Below are 19,488 nucleotides of genomic sequence, written 5' to 3'. Positions count from 1 at the left end.
GCTGCTGCCACCAAGGCAGCCTCCTCTTGACTATCTGGCCGAGCCAGCAACGTCCTTGGTCGGTGGCAGGCTCTCCCACTTTGGCGACGTGTGGTTTCAACACGTCTCCGACCAGTGGGTGCGGGATATCATCTCCCACGGCTACAGGATAGAGTTCTCTTCCAGCCCGCCAAACAGATTTTTTCTGTCAACTCCCCCCTGCTCCAAGGCCGCCGCCTTCTCTCAGGCCGTGGCATCCTTGCAGGCCAACGGAGTAATTGTGCCGGTTCCCGCCAGGGAACGGTTCAGAGGTTTCTATTCAAATCTCTTCCTAGTCCCCAAAAAGGACGGTTCCTTCCAGCCCATCCTGGATCTCAAGCTTCTCAACAAGCATGTTCAGGTGCGGCATTTTCGCATGGAGTCTCTGCGATCAGTCATTGCCTCAATGACCCAAGGAGATTTCCTGGCATCCATCGACATCAGAGATGCCTATCTGCATGTGCCAATTGCAGTTTCACACCAGCGTTGGCTACGTTTTGCAATCGGAGAGGAACATTTCCAATTCGTGGCTCTCCCCTTCGGGTTAGCCACGGCCCCTCGAGTATTCACCAAGGTCATGGCAGCAGTGGTTGCGGTCCTGTACCTCCAGGGGTTGGCAGTAATTCCTTACCTGGACGACCTTCTTGTCAAGGCTTCATCCAGCGCAGACTGTCAGCGGAGTGTCTCGCTCACTCTCGCCACTCTTGTTCAATTCGGGTGGCTTGTCAATCTGCCCAAGTCCACTCTGACCCCGACCCAAAAACTCACGTACCTAGGGATGCAATTCGAAACTCTGCCGGCACTTGTCAAGCTGCCCTTAGTCAAACAGCAGTCCCTCCATCTGGCGGTGCGCTCTCTGTTGAGGCCCCGCCGTCACTCCATCAGGCACCTTATGCAGGTGCTGGGTCAGATGGTGACGTCAATGGAAGCGGTTCCCTTTGCCCAGTTCCATCTGCGTCCTCTGCAGCTGGACATTCTCTGCTGCTGGGACAAGCGGATTTCTTCCTTGCAAGGTTGGTGGCTCTGTCGCCACAAGCCAGGAACTCTCTTCAGTGGTGGCTTCGGCCTCTCTCTGTCTCAGGGACGCTCCTTTCTGACCCCGTCCTGGGTGATCCTCACCACGGATGCCAGTCTTTCTGGCTGGGGAGCAATATTTCTCCACCACCGAGCACAGGGCATTTGGACTCCGTCCGAATCAGTCCTCTCGATCAATGTGCTGGAAATCAGAGCTGTGCTCCTAGCTCTCGTAGCCTTTCACCACCTGTTGGCGGGCAAGCACATTCGAGTCCAGTCAGACAACGCGACAGCAGTTGCCTACATCAATCACCAGGGCGGGACTCGCAGCCGCCTGCCAATGTTGGAGGTTCAACGCATTCTGCAGTGGACGGAGGACTCCATGTCCACCATATCCGCAGTCCATATCCCAGGCGTGGAAAACTGGGAGGCAGATTATCTCAGCCGTCAAACCGTGGACAGCGGCGAGTGGGCTCTGCATCAGGCAGTGTTCCAGTCGATCTGCCGCAAGTGGGGCACTCCGGAAGTGGATCTAATGACATCCCGGCACAACAACAAGGTCCCGGTTTACGTGGCTCGCTCCCACGATCCTCAGGCCTTTGCAGCGGACGCGCTGGTTCAGGATTGGTCCCAGTTTCGTCTGGCTTACGTGTTTCCCCCTCTAGCTCTCTTGCCCAGAGTCCTGCGCAAGATCAGAATGGAGGGCTGTCGGGTCATCCTCATTGCTCCAGACTGGCCCAGGCGAGCTTGGTACCCAGACCTGCTCCGTCTGTCCGTAGAGGTGCCGTGGCGTCTCCCGGACGGCCCAGACCTTCTCTCTCAAGGTCCGTTTTTCCGCCAGAATTCTGCGGCTCTCAGATTGACGGCGTGGCTCTTGAGTCATGGATCCTGACGGCTTCCGGCATTCCTCCCGAAGTCATCTCCACTATGACTCAGGCTCGGAAGTCTTCCTCGGCAAAAATTTACCACAGGACTTGGAGAATTTTCCTGTCCTGGTGTCGTTCTTCCGGCCATGCTCCTTGGCCTTTTTCCTTGCCAACCATCCTGTCCTTTCTACAGTCCGGTCTGCAGCTAGGACTATCCCTCAATTCTCTTAAGGGACAGGTCTCGGCGCTGTCAGTGTTCTTTCAGCGGCGTATCGCCCGACTGGCTCAGGTGCGCACCTTCATGCAGGGCGCATCTCACATCATTCCACTTTACCGGCGGCCTTTGGATCCCTGGGACCATAATCTGGTCCTCACGGCCTTACAGAAACCCCCCTTTGAGCCTCTTAGGGAAGTTTCTTTGTTTCGACTTTCACAGAAAGTCGTCTTTCTGGTGGCCATAACTTCTCTCAGGAGAGTCTCTGATTTGGCCGCGCTCTCTTCGGAGTCACCTTTTTTTGTTTTTCACCAAGACAAGGTAGTTCTCCGTCCGACTCCGGACTTTCTTCCTAAGGTGGTGTCTCCTTTCCACCTTAACCAGGACATTTCATTGCCTTCCTTTTGTCCGGCTCCTGTGCATCGCTTTGAGAAAGCGTTGCATACTTTAGATCTGGTGCGGGCGCTCCGGATCTATGTGTCACGCACCGCCGCTCTTAGGCGGTGCACCTCTCTTTTTGTGCTGACCACAGGTCAGCGCAAGGGTCTCTCGGCTTCTAAACCGACCCTAGCTCGTTGGATTAGGTCGGCCATATCTGATGCCTACCAGAGTACTCAGGTGCCTCCCCCGCCGGGGATCAAAGCACACTCGACCAGAGCTGTCGGTGCCTCTTGGGCTTTCAGGCACCAGGCTACGGCTCAGCAGGTCTGTCAGCCTGCCACTTGGTCTAGTCTGCACACCTTTTCAAAGCACTACCAAGTGCATGCTCATGCTTCGGCAGATGCGAGCTTGGGCAGACGCATCCTTCAGGCGGCTGTCGCCCATTTGTGAAGTTAGGTTTTGCCTACTTCTCAGTTTTCTGTTTATTTCCCACCCATGGACTGCTTTGAGACGTCCCATGGTCTGGGTCTCCCATAAGGGACGATGAAGAAAAAGAGAATTTTGTTTACTGTAAATTCTTTTTCTTATAGTTCCGACATGGGAGACCCAGCACCCTCCCTGTTGCCTGTTTGCAGTTTTCTTGTTCCGTGTGTTTTCACCGGCTGTTGTTGTAGACAGAGGTTCCGGTTGTTCCGGGTTTTGCTCTGTCTCTACTTGTGGGTGGATGTCCTCCTTCAGCTTTTGCACTAAACTGGCTAGATTTGGTTATCCAGGGGGTGTATATGCTCGGAGGGAGGAGCTACACTTTTTAGTGTAGTACTTTGTGTGTCCTCCGGAGGCAGAAGCTATACACCCATGGTCTGGGTCTCCCATGTCGGAACTATAAGAAAAAGAATTTACAGTAAGTAAACAAAATTCTCTTTTTTCTGCAGCGAAACATGCAGCAAATCCGCAGAAAATCTGCGGCAAAATCCGGTGCGCACATAGCCTTACAGCCCATTTGTACTGGTTGAGGGTTGTGACACACTGTCCTTAGGCTATGTGCCCACGGGGCTCTGTATCTGCAGATTTTTCTGCATCAAAATCTGCAGCTTTCCCCCGGAATCCGCACCTTTTCATAGGTGCGGATTTGACGTGGATTTTGTTGCGGATTTTGCAATTTATTTATTTATTTATTTTTTCTTTGTTGTAACTCAATTGAATAAGCAAAATCCGCACGAAAATCCGCAACAATAATTGACATGCTGCAGATTTTTCCGCACGAAAATCCGCACAATTTCCGCTGCGGAAAAATCCGCAGTGTGGGCACAGCATTTCCCAAATGCCATAGAAATGGCTGGGGAGTAGCTGTGCTGCAGATTTTTGGAAAATCCGCGGCTTTTCCGCGAGAAATCCGCGGCAAAATCCGCGCATTTTCCGCAGCGTGGGCACATAGCCTTAATGTCCACCAAAGAAGTCTACACAAATGAAGACAGAACATGTTTGTTTTATTGTTTTTTTAACTCGTAGCAGGTTAATTTCTCATCTGAATTGAGCTCAATTTGTTTAAATTTTCCCTATTGAATTTATATATACACTTGTTTACTGCATTATTCACAAGTGTCATCTCAGAACTGTCCAGGACAAGGCAAGCGTAGCCTGGAGATTCTGATTACATAAATAAATAGGCTTTATTTTTGGTAAATGGAATACTTGACAAAAAAGCTCTGCACAATTTTCCTGTATAAATCTTAAACCCTTAAAAAGAGGAAAAACTAACTTATGGAAAGCTACCATACTGGCTACTTATTTTTCCTTTTAACTAGTTCCTAAAGTTCCTTTAGAACTGTACATTCTAGTTAGGTGCTAATGTGTTTATACCTGTTTTAAAGGGATAAGTCTGATATAAAAATGCTATTGTATTACTGATTCTGTGCTAATCTGCAGGTAAATAACATAACATTTTCTTCATCGTTCCTATGGGAGACCCAGACCATGGGTGTATAGCTTCTGCCTCCGGAGGACACACAAAGTACTACACTAAAAAGTGTAGCTCCTCCCTCCGAGCATATACACCCCCTGGATAACCAAATATAGCCAGTTCAATGCTTTGTGTTCAGGAGGCACACATCCACACATGCATTCTCACCTGATTTTTGATTTTAAAGAGTTTGAAGAAAAGCGGGTCCAAGCCTGGACCCCCAGCATGTCCCTTCTCACCCCACTGTGTCGGCGGTGTTGTTAAGGTTGATTTCAGGGCTGGAGCCTTACATGCCGCGCTCCTTCACCATCCCTCGGGCTCTGGCTTGAAGTGGGAGCCAGCACAGTTCTCACTGCCTTGCAGGAGACCGGTCTCCATCCGCAGCCCTTCAGGATCCTGCCGGACGGAGCACTCATCCCTCAGGGACCTGGCCCTGCGTCTCACAAGCTAAGTATTTGAGACGTTATTGTTGGGGGGTCCCTTTCACTTTATTGTTGGGGAGAGTGTGTTATTTACCTTTTGTGACATTTCCGGCCGGTTCTCTAGTTTTCACCTGAGAACCGCGTCGAGGGTGCCTGCGCGCCGGCCGCATTGTAAAATTTAGGCCCCGGCTTCGCCTGAGGCCTAGTTTCGTTTTCACTGCCCCTGCATGTCAGTCATGCAGAGGGACAGTGCGGCTCCGCCCACCGGCCGTTCGGCACAGGGGAGGACACTTCTCTCTGAGGAGATGTTTCCCTCCCCTGTATATCTCCTTGGCCCTCCGGATCCCGCTCTTTGACTAGGCCCCGCCCCCTCTCCTCGCTCCGGCGCCATTTTATCAGCGTTCTCACACCGATCGGCGCTGGCTGCAGCATCTCTGCTAATCTGTCTGGGGGTCCGAGCTGTGGCATCCGGAGGGCACACAAACGGTCGTGTAAGCCACAACCTCCGGTTGTGGACCTTCTTATACACTCTCTGGGGGTCATTCTGGCTCAGAGCCCCCACCTCAGCAGCATGTCTCACACTAGGAGCAAGGCTGCAAGGCTGTACTCAATATGCACTGCATGTAAGCTCGTACTGCCTGAACCGAGCACATATCCACATTGTGATGCCTGCTCTAACATGGTGGTGCCTCAGCCTGGAGTCTCCCCAGTGGTCCCTCCGGCTGCTCCGGCCCCGGTGGCTGAACCCCCGGCTTGGGTAGAATTGTTTACTAAGTCTATCTCCAAGTCCTTTGCCGACTCCATGGGAGAGTTGTCCCGGACTCTGCTGAGCATGCATCAGCTCCCTTCTCAGGGCGCCTCTGCTGCTACGGCTCGCTCTGTAGAGCTCACAGAGGATTTTTCATCTGCTCCCAGACCCCGTCCTCCTAAAAGGAGACGCAGGGTCCCCTCTCCTTCCTCGTCCCGCGGCTCTGATTCACGAGCTGACTCGCAGGACGAGGAGGATATCTTTTCTAGGGGCTCGGACGCTACCTCCATGTGCCCCATTGATCTGACCGAGGGTGACGCAGATGTTAGTGATTTGATTGCATCCATTAATTCTGTACTGGACCTCAATCCGCCAGTATCAGAGGAGTAACCCTCTCTGGCAGAAAAGCACCAGTTTACCTTGCCTAAGAGAACAAGGAGTGTGTTCTTTAACCACTCCAGTTTTCAGGCCACTGTGACCAAGCCCAGGGCCTGACCTGACAAACGCTTCCCAAAGCGTGGTTCTGATGACCGTTTTCCTTTTCCACCAGAGGTGGTCAAGGAGTGGGCTCACTCACCAAAGGTAGACCCTCCGGTGTCTAGACTCTCAGCCCGGACAGTTGTATCAGTGGCTGATGGCACCTCACTTAAGGATCCCACTGACCGCCAGGTTGACCTTCTGGCCAAATCTGTATATGAGGCGGCAGGGGCCTCGTTCTCCCCATCTTTTGCAGCAGTGTGGGCTCTCAAGGCCATCTCTGCTTCTCTGGAGGAGATGCATTCCCTCACTAGGGACTCTATGCCTGAAGTAGTTGCCTTAACTTCCCAGGCTTCAGCCTTTTCATCCTACGCCATGTCTGCCATGCTGGAGGCTTCTCACCGCACTGCGGTGGCTTTGGCTAATTCCCTCGCTATCCGCAGGATCTTGTGGCTTCGAGAGTGGAAGGCAGACGCTTCTTCAAAGAAGTACCTGGCTGGGCTCCTATTTGCTGGGTCCAGGCTGTTCGGTGAACAACTGGATGAGATTATTAAGGAAGCTATTGGCGGGAAGAGTACTTCCTTGCCACAGACTAAAACCAGGAAACCTGTCCGGGGCAGGTACCAGTCGAGGTTTCGTTCCTTTCGTTCCTCTAACTGGTCGTCCTCTAAGCCCTCGGCCTCGTCCACTAACTCAGCCAAGGACCAGAAGCCCAACTGGCGCACGAAGCTGCGTCCTCAGAAGTCCGCAGGAGCTGCTGCCACCAAGGCAGCCTCCTCTTGACTATCTGGCCGAGCCAGCAACGTCCTTGGTCGGTGGCAGGCTCTCCCACTTTGGCGACGTGTGGTTTCAACACGTCTCCGACCAGTGGGTGCGGGATATCATCTCCCACGGCTACAGGATAGAGTTCTCTTCCAGCCCGCCAAACAGATTTTTTCTGTCAACTCCTCCCTGCTCCAAGGCCGCCGCCTTCTCTTAGGCCGTGGCATCCTTGCAGGCCAACGGAGTAATTGTGCCGGTTCCCGCCAGGGAACGGTTCAGAGGTTTCTATTCAAATCTCTTCCTAGTCCCCAAAAAGGACGGTTCCTTCCGGCCCATCCTGGATCTCAAGCTTCTCAACAAGCATGTTCAGGTGCGGCATTTTCGCATGGAGTCTCTGCGATCAGTCATTGCCTCAATGACCCAAGGAGATTTACTGGCATCCATCGACATCAGAGATGCCTATCTGCATGTGCCAATTGCAGTTTCACACCAGCGTTGGCTACGTTTTGCAATCGGAGAGGAACATTTCCAATTCGTGGCTCTCCCCTTCGGGTTAGCCACGGCCCCTCGAGTATTCACCAAGGTCATGGCAGCAGTGGTTGCGGTCCTGCACCTCCAGGGGTTGGCAGTAATTCCTTACCTGGACGACCTTCTTGTCAAGGCTTCATCCAGCGCAGACTGTCAGCGGAGTGTCTCGCTCACTCTCGCCACTCTTGTTCAATTCGGGTGGCTTGTCAATCTGCCCAAGTCCACTCTGACCCCGACCCAAAAACTCACGTACCTAGGGATGCAATTCGAAACTCTGCCGGCACTTGTCAAGCTGCCCTTAGTCAAACAGCAGTCCCTCCATCTGGCGGTGCGCTCTCTGCTGAGGCCCCGCCGTCATTCCATCAAGCACCTAATGCAGGTGCTGGGTCAGATGGTGGCGTCAATGGAGGCTGTTCCCTTTGCCCAGTTCCATCTGCGTCCTCTGCAGCTGGACATTCTCCGCTGCTGGGACAAGCGGACTTCTTCCTTGCACAGGTTGGTGGCTCTGTCGCCACAGACCAGGGGCTATCTTCAGTGGTGGCTTCGGCCCCTCTCTCTGTCTCAGGGACGCTCCTTCCTGGCCCCGTCCTGGGTGATCCTCACCACGGATGCCAGTCTATCCGGCTGGGGAGCAGTATATCTCCACCACCGAGCACAGGGCACTTGGACTCCGTCCGAATCAGCCTTCTGGATCAATTTGCTGGAAATCAGAGCTGTGCTCCTAGCTCTCGTAGCCTTTCACCACCTTTTGGCGGGCAAGAACATTCGAGTCCAGTCAGACAACGCGACAGCAGTTGCCTACATCAATCACCAGGGCGGGACTCGCAGCCGCCTGGCAATGTTGGAGGTTCAGCGCATCCTTCAGTGGACGGAGGACTCCAAGTCCACCATATCAGCAGTGCACATCCCAGGCGTGGAAAACTGGGAAGCAGATTATCTCAGCCGTCAAACCGTGGACAGCGGCGAGTGGGCTCTGCATCCGGCAGTGTTTCGGTCAATCTGCCGCAAGTGGCGCACTCCAGAAGTGGATCTAATGGCATCCCGGCACAACAACAAGGTCCCGGTTTACGTGGCTCGCTCCCACGATCCTCAGGCCTTTGCAGCGGACGCGCTGGTTCAAGATTGGTCCCAGTTTCGTCTGTCTTACATGTTTCCCCCTTTAGCTCTCTTGCCCAGAGTCCTGCGCAAGATCAGACTGGAGGGCCGTCGGGTCATCCTCATTGCTCCGGACTGGCCCAGGCGAGCTTGGTACCCAGACCTGCTCCATCTGTCCGTAGAGGTGCCGTGGCATCTCCCGGACCGCCCAGACCTTCTCTCACAAGGTCCGTTTTTCCGCCAGAATTCTGCGGCTCTCAGATTGACGGCGTGGCTCTTGAGTCCTGGATCTTGACGACTTCTGGCATTCCTCCTGAAGTAATCTCCACTATGACTCGGGCTCGGAAGTCTTCCTCCAAAATTTATCACAGGACTTGGAGAATTTTCCTGTCCTGGTGTCGTTCTTCCGGCCATGCCCCTTGGCCTTTTTCTTTGCCGACCATCCTGTCCTTTCTACAGTCCGGTCTGCAGCTAGGACTATCCCTCAATTCCCTCAAGGGACAGGTCTCGGCTCTGTCAGTGTTGTTCCAGCGGCGTATCGCCCGGCTGGCTCAGGTACGCACCTTTATGCAGGGAGCATCTCACATCATTCCGCCTTACCGGCGGCCTTTGGATCCCTGGGACCTTAATCTGGTCCTCACGGCCTTGCAGAAACCCCCCTTTGAGCCTCTTAGGGAGGTTTCTTTGTTTCGTCTTTCACAGAAAGTCGTCTTTCTAGTGGCCATAACTTCCCTCAGGAGAGTCTCTGATTTAGCTGCGCTCTCTTCGGAGTCACCTTTTTTGGTTTTTCATCAAGACAAGGTGGTTCTCCATCCGACTCCGGACTTTCTCTCTAAGGTGGTATCTCCTTTCCACCTTAACCAGGACATTTCATTGCCTTCCTTTTGTCCGGCTCCTGTTCATCGCTTTGAAAAAGCGTTGCATACTTTAGATCTGGTGCGGGCGCTCCGGATCTGTGTCACGCACCGCTGTTCTTAGGCGGTGCACCTCTCTTTTTGTGCTGACCACAGGTCGGCGTAAGGGCCTCTCGGCTTCTAAACCGACCCTGGCTCGTTGGATTAGGTCGGCCATTTCTGATGCCTACCAGTGTACTCAGGTGCCTCCCCTGCCGGGGATCAAGGCACACTCGACCAGAGCTGTCGTTGCCTCTTGGGCTTTCAGGCACCAGGCTACGGCTCAGCAGGTCTGTCAGGCTGCCACTTGGTCTAGTCTGCACACCTTTTCAAAGCACTACCAAGTGCATGCTCATGCTTCGGCAGATGCGAGCTTGGGCAGACGCATCCTTCAGGCGGCTGTCGCCCATTTGTGAAGATAGGTTTCGCCTACTTCTCAGTTTTCGGTTTATTTCCCACCCATGGACTGCTTTGAGACGTCCCATGGTCTGGGTCTCCCATAGGAACGATGAAGAAAAAGAGAATTTTGTTTACTTACCGTAAATTCTTTTTCTTAAAGTTCCGTAATGGGAGACCCAGAACCCTCCCTGTTGCCTGTTGGCAGTTTCTTGTTCCGCATGTTATCACCGGCTGTTGTTGTAGACAGAGACTCCGGTTGTTCCGGTTTTTGCTCTTTCTCTACTTGTGGGTGGCTATTCTCCTTCAGCTTTTGCACTAAACTGGCTATATTTGGTTATCCAGGGGGTGTATATGCTCGGAGGGAGGAGCTACACTTTTTAGTGTAGTACTTTGTGTGTCCTCCGGAGGCAGAAGCTATACACCCATGGTCTGGGTCTCCCATTACGGAACTATAAGAAAAAGAATTTACGGTAAGTAAACAAAATTCTCTTTTTAATCATGTCTGACTGGTTTATTGAAGCCACATATAAAAGAGACTGACCAGCACATCCAGTAGGTGTGAAGAGGTGCACTCTAATAATTCAACAAAGTTACAAAGATATGTACAGCAGCACTCTGAAAAGCTAAATAGGCAAACTTTGAATATAGGAAATAGGAATTTTGGCACTGCATTACTACTATTAGAAAAATGAGATGCCTAGTTTAAAAATTGACTAATTCATGTAAGGCCAATAACCAATGATAAGGCATATCTCTTTGTCAGGACCCTATCATAATACGCCTGAATCAGAGTTAAAAAAACAACCCTGCAAGCAATGGGCAGGTAGGATCCAGCTAAAATACAAACTCCCTAACTGAACGGCGGAGTGCTCAGTGAGAAAGGAATGAAATACAAATCTAAAAAGACAGACCAGCACATCCACTAGGTGTGAACAGGAGCACGCTGAAAATTCAACAAAGTTATAAAACTATGGAGTGCTGCTGTATGTATTTTTGCACCTTGGTTTATTGAAGCAGAGGCTAGAGGGAGAAAATTTAAGTTTTATTCTCACTGTAGCCACTTACTTTCAGTCATCAATGTGGCGCAGGCAGTGGGTACGGTCACTGGTTACTACATGGTGATTGCGCTATAATCACTTTCGTTCACTTTGACAGCCTTTTATGTACAAACATGCTGTTTGTCAACTTACGAGGGGCACTCTAATGAGCAGTGATTATAACACCGCCCTGATGATTGGAGGCTGCCAGGAGAACAAAACTTCATTTTCTCCCTTTAGCTGCTGCTTCAGTAAAGACATGAATTAAATGCTATTTTCCTACACATCACCACTATGTCTTTTTAAAGATGGATATTTTGTGGAAATGGCTGCAACTAATAGGTTCTGTACAGTTAAATTAGACTGTGATAAATCTGGTGCAGTTTTCAACTGTAAAAAAGAAGAATTCAGCTCACCCGTATGTGTGCTTTCCCAGTTTGGATGGGGTGCATGCAGTCCACTGGATAGGCAGGTCTGTAGAAGTGCTGAAGAGAGGAAGGTAGGGACTCCGCACCAATACCAGGATAGAAAAATATATATATCCGAGAAGGTATAAAACGTAGAAACCTTTATTCAATCATTTCAAATTTCAGTGATTCCATAAAAAACGTCATGGCTTCTCACTTTTCTACTGTGCAGTCTAAGTTTGCACGAGCTGACGAGTCGATGCTATTGATAAATACGTCCTAATGTGTCCACTATTTTTCATCTGCATAGAAAGGTGGAACAAAATTCTTTTTTTTTTTTTTTTTTTTTTTTATAATAGATCTTCAGCCATACAAGTACGCTGGCTACCCGATGCTCATCAGAACTATTACAATGGAGACCTCCGATGATCAACTTTTCTCAAAGCTTTCCCTCCTCCCTGCTGCCACTGAATTGGCATTTCATACCGTGAATTGCTCAGCACTTAACGCAGAGGAATTGAGAAGAGAAAATGGAATAGAGGTACTAATTTCTTATTGTCTACATTAGAATTCTTACAATTATCCACATTATTAGTGAATTGTAATGAAAGTGCTTTCTGGCCGTCTGCCTGCATCCACCTACATAATCCTCTTAGTCTGTAAGCCCTGATCATACTCTTGTTAATGACCTTTTTACATCAGTTATTGCTCATTAAAGCTTTTGTTTTTCAGCATAAACCAAGTCTCTAATTTGTTTTAGGTTTTACAAGAAGCTTTCTCTCGCTGTGTCTCGGTGTTAACTGGGTCAAGTAAGCCGGAAGACATGCCTGTGCAGGTACATGATCTAGTGAAAGGCAGATATTCTAATCAGATCATAGAAGGAAAACTTGATTCTTACAGTACCTTTAAAAAAGTATTCATACCCCTTGAACTTTTCCACATTTTTTTCACATTACACCCGCAAACGTAAATGTATTTTATCTGGATTTTATGTGATATACCAACACTAAGTAGCAAGTATTTGTATAGTGTAAAGAAAATGATACAGTACTGGGTTTTCTCAATATTTTACAAATATAAATCTGAAAATTGTGCAGTGCACTTGTATTCAGTCCCCCTGAGTCAGTACTTTGCCGGACCACCTTTCACTGCAGTTACTGCTATAAGTGTTTTGGGCTAGTCTCTACCAGCTTTGCATAGTTTAAGGCTGAAATTTTTACCCTTTTTTTTGCTAAGTATCTCTAGCTCAGTGAGATTGATGGAGGCGTCTGTGATCAGAAATTCTCAAGTCTTGTCACAGATTCTGAATGGGATTTCGGTCTGGGCTGTGACTGGGCCATTCACACACATGATTTGGTTCTATTTTTCACGTTTTTATTACCTATATTATTACAGGGCTGTTTTCACTTTGGCAGCCTGTGGCAGAACTCGTTTCTCCTTTCACATTTGGGACCACTCTCCCTTTCCACCACCAGAAAATCCAACAAACTAATCCAAGGTATCAGAATCATTCTTCCTTGGGGGGGTTTAGACTGAGACCCACCACACTATAACACACACTGAGGTTTGAACAACAGAAAAAAAGGGAAAAAATATTAATATTAAAAGTACCCTGATGATGTAAAGATGGAGAGGGGATAATGTCTCTAATGTTGGTGGTCTGTAGTTGTGCTTGTTTCTAGGGTAGAAAAGGGGATAATGACGATATATTCCAAAGTGGTAGAAGTACAGTTAGGTCCAGAAATATTTGGACAGTGACACAAGTTTTGTTATTTTAGCTGTTTACAAAAACATGTTCAGAAATACAATTATATATATAATATGGGCTGAAAGTGCACACTCCCAGCTGCAATATGAGAGTTTTCACATCCAAATCGGAGAAATGGTTTAGGAATCATAGCTCTGTAATGCATAGCCTCCTCTTTTTCAAGGGACCAAAAGTAATTGGGCAAGGGACTCTAAGGGCTGCAGTTAACTCTGAAGGCGTCTCCCTCGTTAACCTGTAATCAATGAAGTAGTTAAAAGGTCTGGGGTTGATTACAGGTGTGTGGTTTTGCATTTGGAAGCTGTTGCTGTGACCAGACAACATGCGGTCTAAGGAACTCTCAATTGAGGTGAAGCAGAACATCCTGAGGCTGAAAAAAAAGAAAAAATCCATCAGAGAGATAGCAGACATGCTTGGAGTAGCAAAATCAACAGTCGGGTACATTTTGAGAAAAAAGGAATTGACTGGTGAGCTTGGGAACTCAAAAAGGCCTGGGCGTCCACGGATGACAACAGTGGTGGATGATCGCCGCATACTTTCTTTGGTGAAGAAGAACCCGTTCACAACATCAACTGAAGTCCAGAACACTCTCAGTGAAGTAGGTGTATCTGTCTCTAAGTCAACAGTAAAGAGAAGACTCCATGAAAGTAAATACAAAGGGTTCACATCTAGATGCAAACCATTCATCAATTCCAAAAATAGACAGGCCAGAGTTAAATTTGCTGAAAAACACCTCATGAAGCCAGCTCAGTTCTGGAAAAGTATTGTATGGACAGATGAGACCAAGATCAACCTGTACCAGAATGATGGGAAGAAAAAAGTTTGGAGAAGAAAGGGAACGGCACATGATCCAAGGCACACCACATCCTCTGAAAAACATGGTGGAGGCAACGTGATGGCATGGGCATGCATGGCTTTCAATGGCACTGGGTCACTTGTGTTTATTGATGACATAACAGCAGACAAGAGTAGCCGGATGAATTCTGAAGTGTACCGGGATATACTTTCAGCCCAGATTCAGCCAAATGCCGCAAAGTTGATCGGACGGCGCTTCATAGTACAGATGGACAATGACCCTAAGCATACAGCCAAAGCTACCCAGGAGTTCATGAGTGCAAAAAAGTGGAACATTCTGCAATGGCCAAGTCAATCACCAGATCTTAACCCAATTGAGCATGCATTTCACTTGCTCAAATCCAGACTTAAGACGGAAAGACTCACAAACAAGCAAGACCTGAAGGCTGCGGCTGTAAAGGCCTGGCAAAGCATTAAGAAGGAGGAAACCCAGCATTTGGTGATGTCCATGGGTTCCAGACTTAAGGCAGTGATTGCCTCCAAAGGATTCGCAACAAAATATTGAAAATAAAAATATTTTGTTTGGGTTTGGTTTATTTGTCCAATTACTTTTGACCTCCTAAAATGTGGAGTGTTTGTAAAGAAATGTGTACAATTCCTACAATTTCTATCAGATATTTTTGTTCAAACCTTCAAATTAAACGTTCCTATCTGCACTTGAATTCTGTTGTAGAGGTTTCATTTCAAATCCAATGTGGTGGCATGCAGAGCCCAACTCGCGAAAATTGTGTCACTGTCCAAATATTTCTGGACCTAACTGTATATTAGGTGGCTTGTACCAAAAATTAAAGGGCATTAAATACTGTGTCCAACTGTTACATTAGGTCCCAATACAGTTTACATTGGTTATCTTGTACCAAATCATAAAGGTCACAAATCCATTTATTATGGAATAATCTATGAGCCTGCGGTGTTACCTCTGTAATGTTTATTTTTTGCCACTTAAACTCCTTATACTAGATTTAGGCGGTTATACACTTTAGTAGGAGTTATTCTAAGGCTAAGGACACACGGCAAGTAAAACGGAGCAAGTGGAATGCGATTAAAAAAATCACATTCCACCCGGTTCCATGTTACTCTATGGGGCCTCTCCCATGAGCGATTTTGTTTTTTTGTTTTTTTTTATCCTCTTCTCAGCTATAATCGGACCGAGAAAACAATTGCATCATTCTGCGGGTGGAATCTGATTCATTTTCACTCGCACCCATACAAGTCTGAGTGCTAGAGAAACATCGCACTGCACTCGCATTACACCAGAGTGCAGTGCATATACGCATCAGCTGATAATAGAGGTGATGGGGGGATTAATCCCTCCCGCTCTTCAGCAGCTATGATCTGATCGCAGGATCACATCACAGTATAATGACACCTGGCTTACCCTCACAGCAGAGCAGAAGCCGAGGGTCACTAGCATAATGCATCCTATTCTCTCGCTTCGGATGCTAAATGCCCGTGTGTCCTTAGCCTTATTTCCACACAATAAAGGATGTCTATAGCAGATTTTATATCAAGCAAATATGTGCCCTTCATGACCACACATAAATGTGGGCAAATAGCGACGGCATAACATATGAATCCTATATGGTGCAGACAGAGCAACACGTGGAAATGCAGGCGCTCGGTCTTTATCTGGGAGACAACCTCTTATCAAATTAATTAATGAATAAACTTTTCAAGGATCTAGTTAAGATGCCCCTGATGAGCTCTGAGACTACTACTATCAGAAAGGGCGAAAAGCATTGGACGATTCTTGGATAGTATAATTTTGTATTTACCTTCTATTCAGTTATTACCTACTACTGAGCGCACAGACTGTTTGATATACGCGACCAACCTTAGGCCCCCTATCCCTCTCAGCCCCGGGTGATGATACAGACAAATTAGTTATCCTGGACTGTGCACTCTTTTCTCTCTGTGGTTTTACTGCTTTGGGTTAATACACTCCTTTGAGTCAGTGCACTTAGCCTAGAACTAGGGAGGGATTGCCTACGGTCCAGTCACCGCGGAACAGGAGCGTCACTACAAATCAGGATGCCAACCCCCGTACTCTAGGAAGGGAAAGGTTAGGGCTGTGGCCCCTCTATCCCTCTCCTCTCCTATTATTGTTTTTAGTGTTGGTTATATGTATGTAAATTTTGATATTCAAAAAAAAAATCAATTTTATTTTAAAAGTAGAATAAGTCTGAGGTTTTGAGACAACCTCTTCTCCTAAGTGTAAATTAACTTATCTACATTTGACAGTTTTATTTTTCTTCAGCCTGTGCACCAAAGATCCATTCTATTAACCTCATGTTGACACAAGTTATCCCTAAAGGCCACGTCACACTAAGCAACATCGCTAGCAACATCGCTGCTAAGGAACAACTTTTGTGATGTAACAGCGATGTTGCTAGTGATGTCGCTGTGTGTGACGTCCAGCAACAACCTGGCCCCTGCTGTGAGGTCGTTGGTTGTTGCTGAATGTCCTGGGCCATTTTTTAGTTGTTGCTCTCTCGCTGTGAAGCACACATCGCTGTGTGTGACAGCGACAGAGCAACAGCTAAATGTGCAGTGAGCAGGGAGCTGGCTTCTGCGGACGCTGGTAACCAATGTAAATATCGGGTAACCAAGAAGCCCTTTCCTTGGTTACCCGATATTTACCTTCGTTACCAGCGTCCGCCGCTCTCAGCTGTCAGTGCCGGCTCCCTGCTCTCTGCACACGTAGCCGGAGTACACATAGGGTAATTAACCCGATGTGTACTCTGGCTAGGAGTGCAGGGAGCCAGCGCTAAGTGGTGTTCGCTGGTAACCAAGGTAAATATCAGGTTGGTTACTCGATATTTACCTTAGTTACCAAGCGCAGCATCGCTTCCACGCGTCGCTGCTGGCTGGGGGCTGGTCACTGGTTGCTGGTGAGATCTGCCTGTGTGACAGCTCACCAGCAACCCGTGTAGCGACGCTCCAGTGATCCCTGCCAGGTCAGGTTGCTGTGGTGGGATCGCTGGAGCGTCGCTTAGTGTGACGGTACCTTTACAGTAATCCAAGACTTTTTTTTTAGGGATAACTTCACCTTTAGGATTACACTAAAAGGTAACATCTATTACAGAGCTGGAGGCAGATAACACCGGATCCACCATTTCTTCCTCTCCCTGCTCTGTGAATGCTGCACAGTGCTTGCCCGCAAAACTCTCCCAAGAAGTCCGTCGTCTTTAAAGGGGTTATTGGGGGCTTTTATTGCTATGAGGCTAAGAGATTGCCAGCAGGTTGTTGCTAATTACTTGCCTGTTATACCCTGTGGTGATGTGCGCACGTTGCCTTTTTTTTTTTTTGTGAACACAAAGATGCAGCGTTTTTTGTGCGTTTTTGGCCACAAAAAAAGCACCCGTGGTAAAAACGAATAAAAAAAACGCATGCGTTTGTGTGCGTTTTTTGCTGCGTTTTGATGTGTTTTTGTTCCAGCGGTTTTCCCAATGCATTGCATGGGTGAACATCGTTGGCAAAAATGCAGAAATAATTGACAGGTTGCTTTTTTTTGGTCACCACAAAAGCGCAGTCAAACAAAAGTGCACTGTGCGGAGAGCAAAAATGAAAACTCATAGAAATTTCTGGGGAATAAAATGCATGCAGGTTTTAGGCCAAAAACGTAAAAAAAAAGCAGTGTGCGCACATACCCTTAGGTGGCGATTCTTTTGGCTTTGTTTTACCTCACATCAACAGAGCTGCTCCTTCACTTCTGGACTGCTCTGTTGATGGGGCACCACTGCTGACTTCATAGTAATTGACAACCGGCTTCCCGCAGCGTAAAGGTGGCTGTCAATCATGACATTGGCAGTGATGCCCTGTTGACAAAGAGTGATAGAGAAGCAGCTGCTCTGTCCAGTTCATGTCACCGGAAGCAGGAGCGGTCTATGACTGCTCTGAGCCAGAAGAGAACCTACCGGCAAATTCTTAGCCCCATAACAAAAAAAAAAAAAAAAGTACGGAAGAACTCTTTAAGGCAATTTCATATGCCCATGTGTCTGCTGCAAATGTCTGAACTGCTGTTGACATTTAGGGACTGCTCAATAGGACAGATGGCTCTGGACAAAGGCACATAATTTAGGATCAGTTATTCTGTTTTCCTTATCAGAGCATTGGTTTCAATGGAAACAAGAAAAATGCTTTCCTGGTGGCAAAATAATTTTTTATGGTTTTCTACAACAGTTAGTCCCCTCATATAACCGTTCACATTGTCCTATGAGTAGTAATGACTTTTTTTGTTTCAGGTCTGTGGACATATATGCAGGTGTTACAGTGTGGCCGCTCAGTTTGAGGAGTGCAGAGAGAAGATCATAGAGATGCCAAATATTATTAAAGATCTCTGCAGAGTGTTGTATTATGGCAAGGTAAGAGATATCTGGCCATTTCCTTATACCGTGCGGGTGTATTTGTCATTCTAAGGCTGCAAGGTACCGTATTTTTCGGACCATAAGACGCACTTTTTTCCCCCCAAATGTTGGGGGAAAGTTGGGGGTGCGTCTTATGGTCTGACTGTGGCTGCGGGGAATGTGGGTGCTGCGGTGGAGCGAGTCATCGGGGGCACGAGCAGGCTGTAGCAGCCTGCCGTGACCACGTGGGCATGCTCATTTAAAATGCACGCCCATCCTCCCGCCCATCTCTCAGCGATGAAGTCGGCGCTGACAGGTGGGCGGGGTGATAGGGAATAAACATTCGGCCCGCATGATCACCCCTGGCAACTGCAGCCTGGAGTGATCATGTGCGGCTGTATTCACTGCCCCCCGAACATCATTATCAGTGCGGGGGGGCAGTGAATCAGTACACATTACTCACCGTTCCCCTGCAGCACCGTGGTCTCCTGTCTGTGCCGGTCAGCTGACTTGTGACTAGCGGCGTGCACAGCGATGACGTCATCGCTGTGCGCACGTGTCCACACGCAGCTGCCGGCACAGACCACCGGAGGACATCGCGATGCCGCAGGAGGACGGCTGCATTCAGCGTCGCTGCCACTGACATAGACGGTAAGAGGAGCGGTGCTGCAGGGAGTGAGGTGAGGTGAGTATGAACGTTTATTTTTTTTATGTGCCACAGGATGCAGCCATACACCAGGATGGTGGGGGTATAAGATCAGGATAGGGGTTTATTATGAGCAGCATGGGGAGTATATGAGCAGGATGAGGGTATATAGCAGGCTGGGGAGTATATGAGCAGCATGGGCAGTATATGAGCAGGATGAGGGTATATAGCAGTCTGGGGAGTATATGAGCTGCATGGAGAGTATATGAGCAGGATGAGGGTATATAGCAGGCTGGGGAGTATATGAGCTGCATGGGCAGTATATGAGCAGCATGGGCAGTATATGAGCAGGATGAGGGTATATAGCAGTCTGGGGAGTATATGAGCTGCATGGAGAGTATATGAGCAGGATGAGGGTATATAGCAGGCTGGGGAGTATATGAGCTGCATGGAGAGTATATGAGCAGGATGAGGGTATATAGCAGGCTGGGGAGTATATGAGCTGCATGGAGAGTATATGAGCAGGATGAGGGTATATAGCAGGCTGGGGAGTATATGAGCTGCATGGGGAGTATATAGCAGGATGAGGGTATATAGCATGCTGGGGAGTATATGAGCAGCATGGGCAGTATATGAGCAGGATGAGGGTATATAG

General features: G+C 48.4%; 1 protein-coding gene across 4 annotated transcripts in view; it reads left to right on the top strand.

Annotated features, from left to right (window-relative positions):
• Nucleotides 1-19,488, top strand: part of DNAJC13 (DnaJ heat shock protein family (Hsp40) member C13) — a 317,458-nt gene that overhangs the window by 253,737 nt on the left and 44,233 nt on the right. For all 4 annotated transcript variants that reach the window (XR_012724354.1, XM_075315202.1, XM_075315201.1 and 1 more), the window contains 3 exons: nucleotides 11,581-11,762; nucleotides 11,982-12,056; nucleotides 18,086-18,205. Coding sequence is in view for 3 of the 4 variants with exons in the window: in XM_075315202.1 (XP_075171317.1) it covers nucleotides 11,581-11,762; nucleotides 11,982-12,056; nucleotides 18,086-18,205 (377 nt within the window). In the remaining variant the exon portion in view is untranslated. The remainder of the gene's footprint in view (nucleotides 1-11,580; nucleotides 11,763-11,981; nucleotides 12,057-18,085; nucleotides 18,206-19,488) is intronic.

Source organism: Anomaloglossus baeobatrachus, chromosome 6 (genome assembly GCF_048569485.1).
Source record: "Anomaloglossus baeobatrachus isolate aAnoBae1 chromosome 6, aAnoBae1.hap1, whole genome shotgun sequence".
NCBI classification, from domain to species: Eukaryota; Metazoa; Chordata; class Amphibia; order Anura; family Aromobatidae; genus Anomaloglossus; species Anomaloglossus baeobatrachus.
This window is presented reverse-complemented; position numbering and strand designations above follow the sequence as displayed.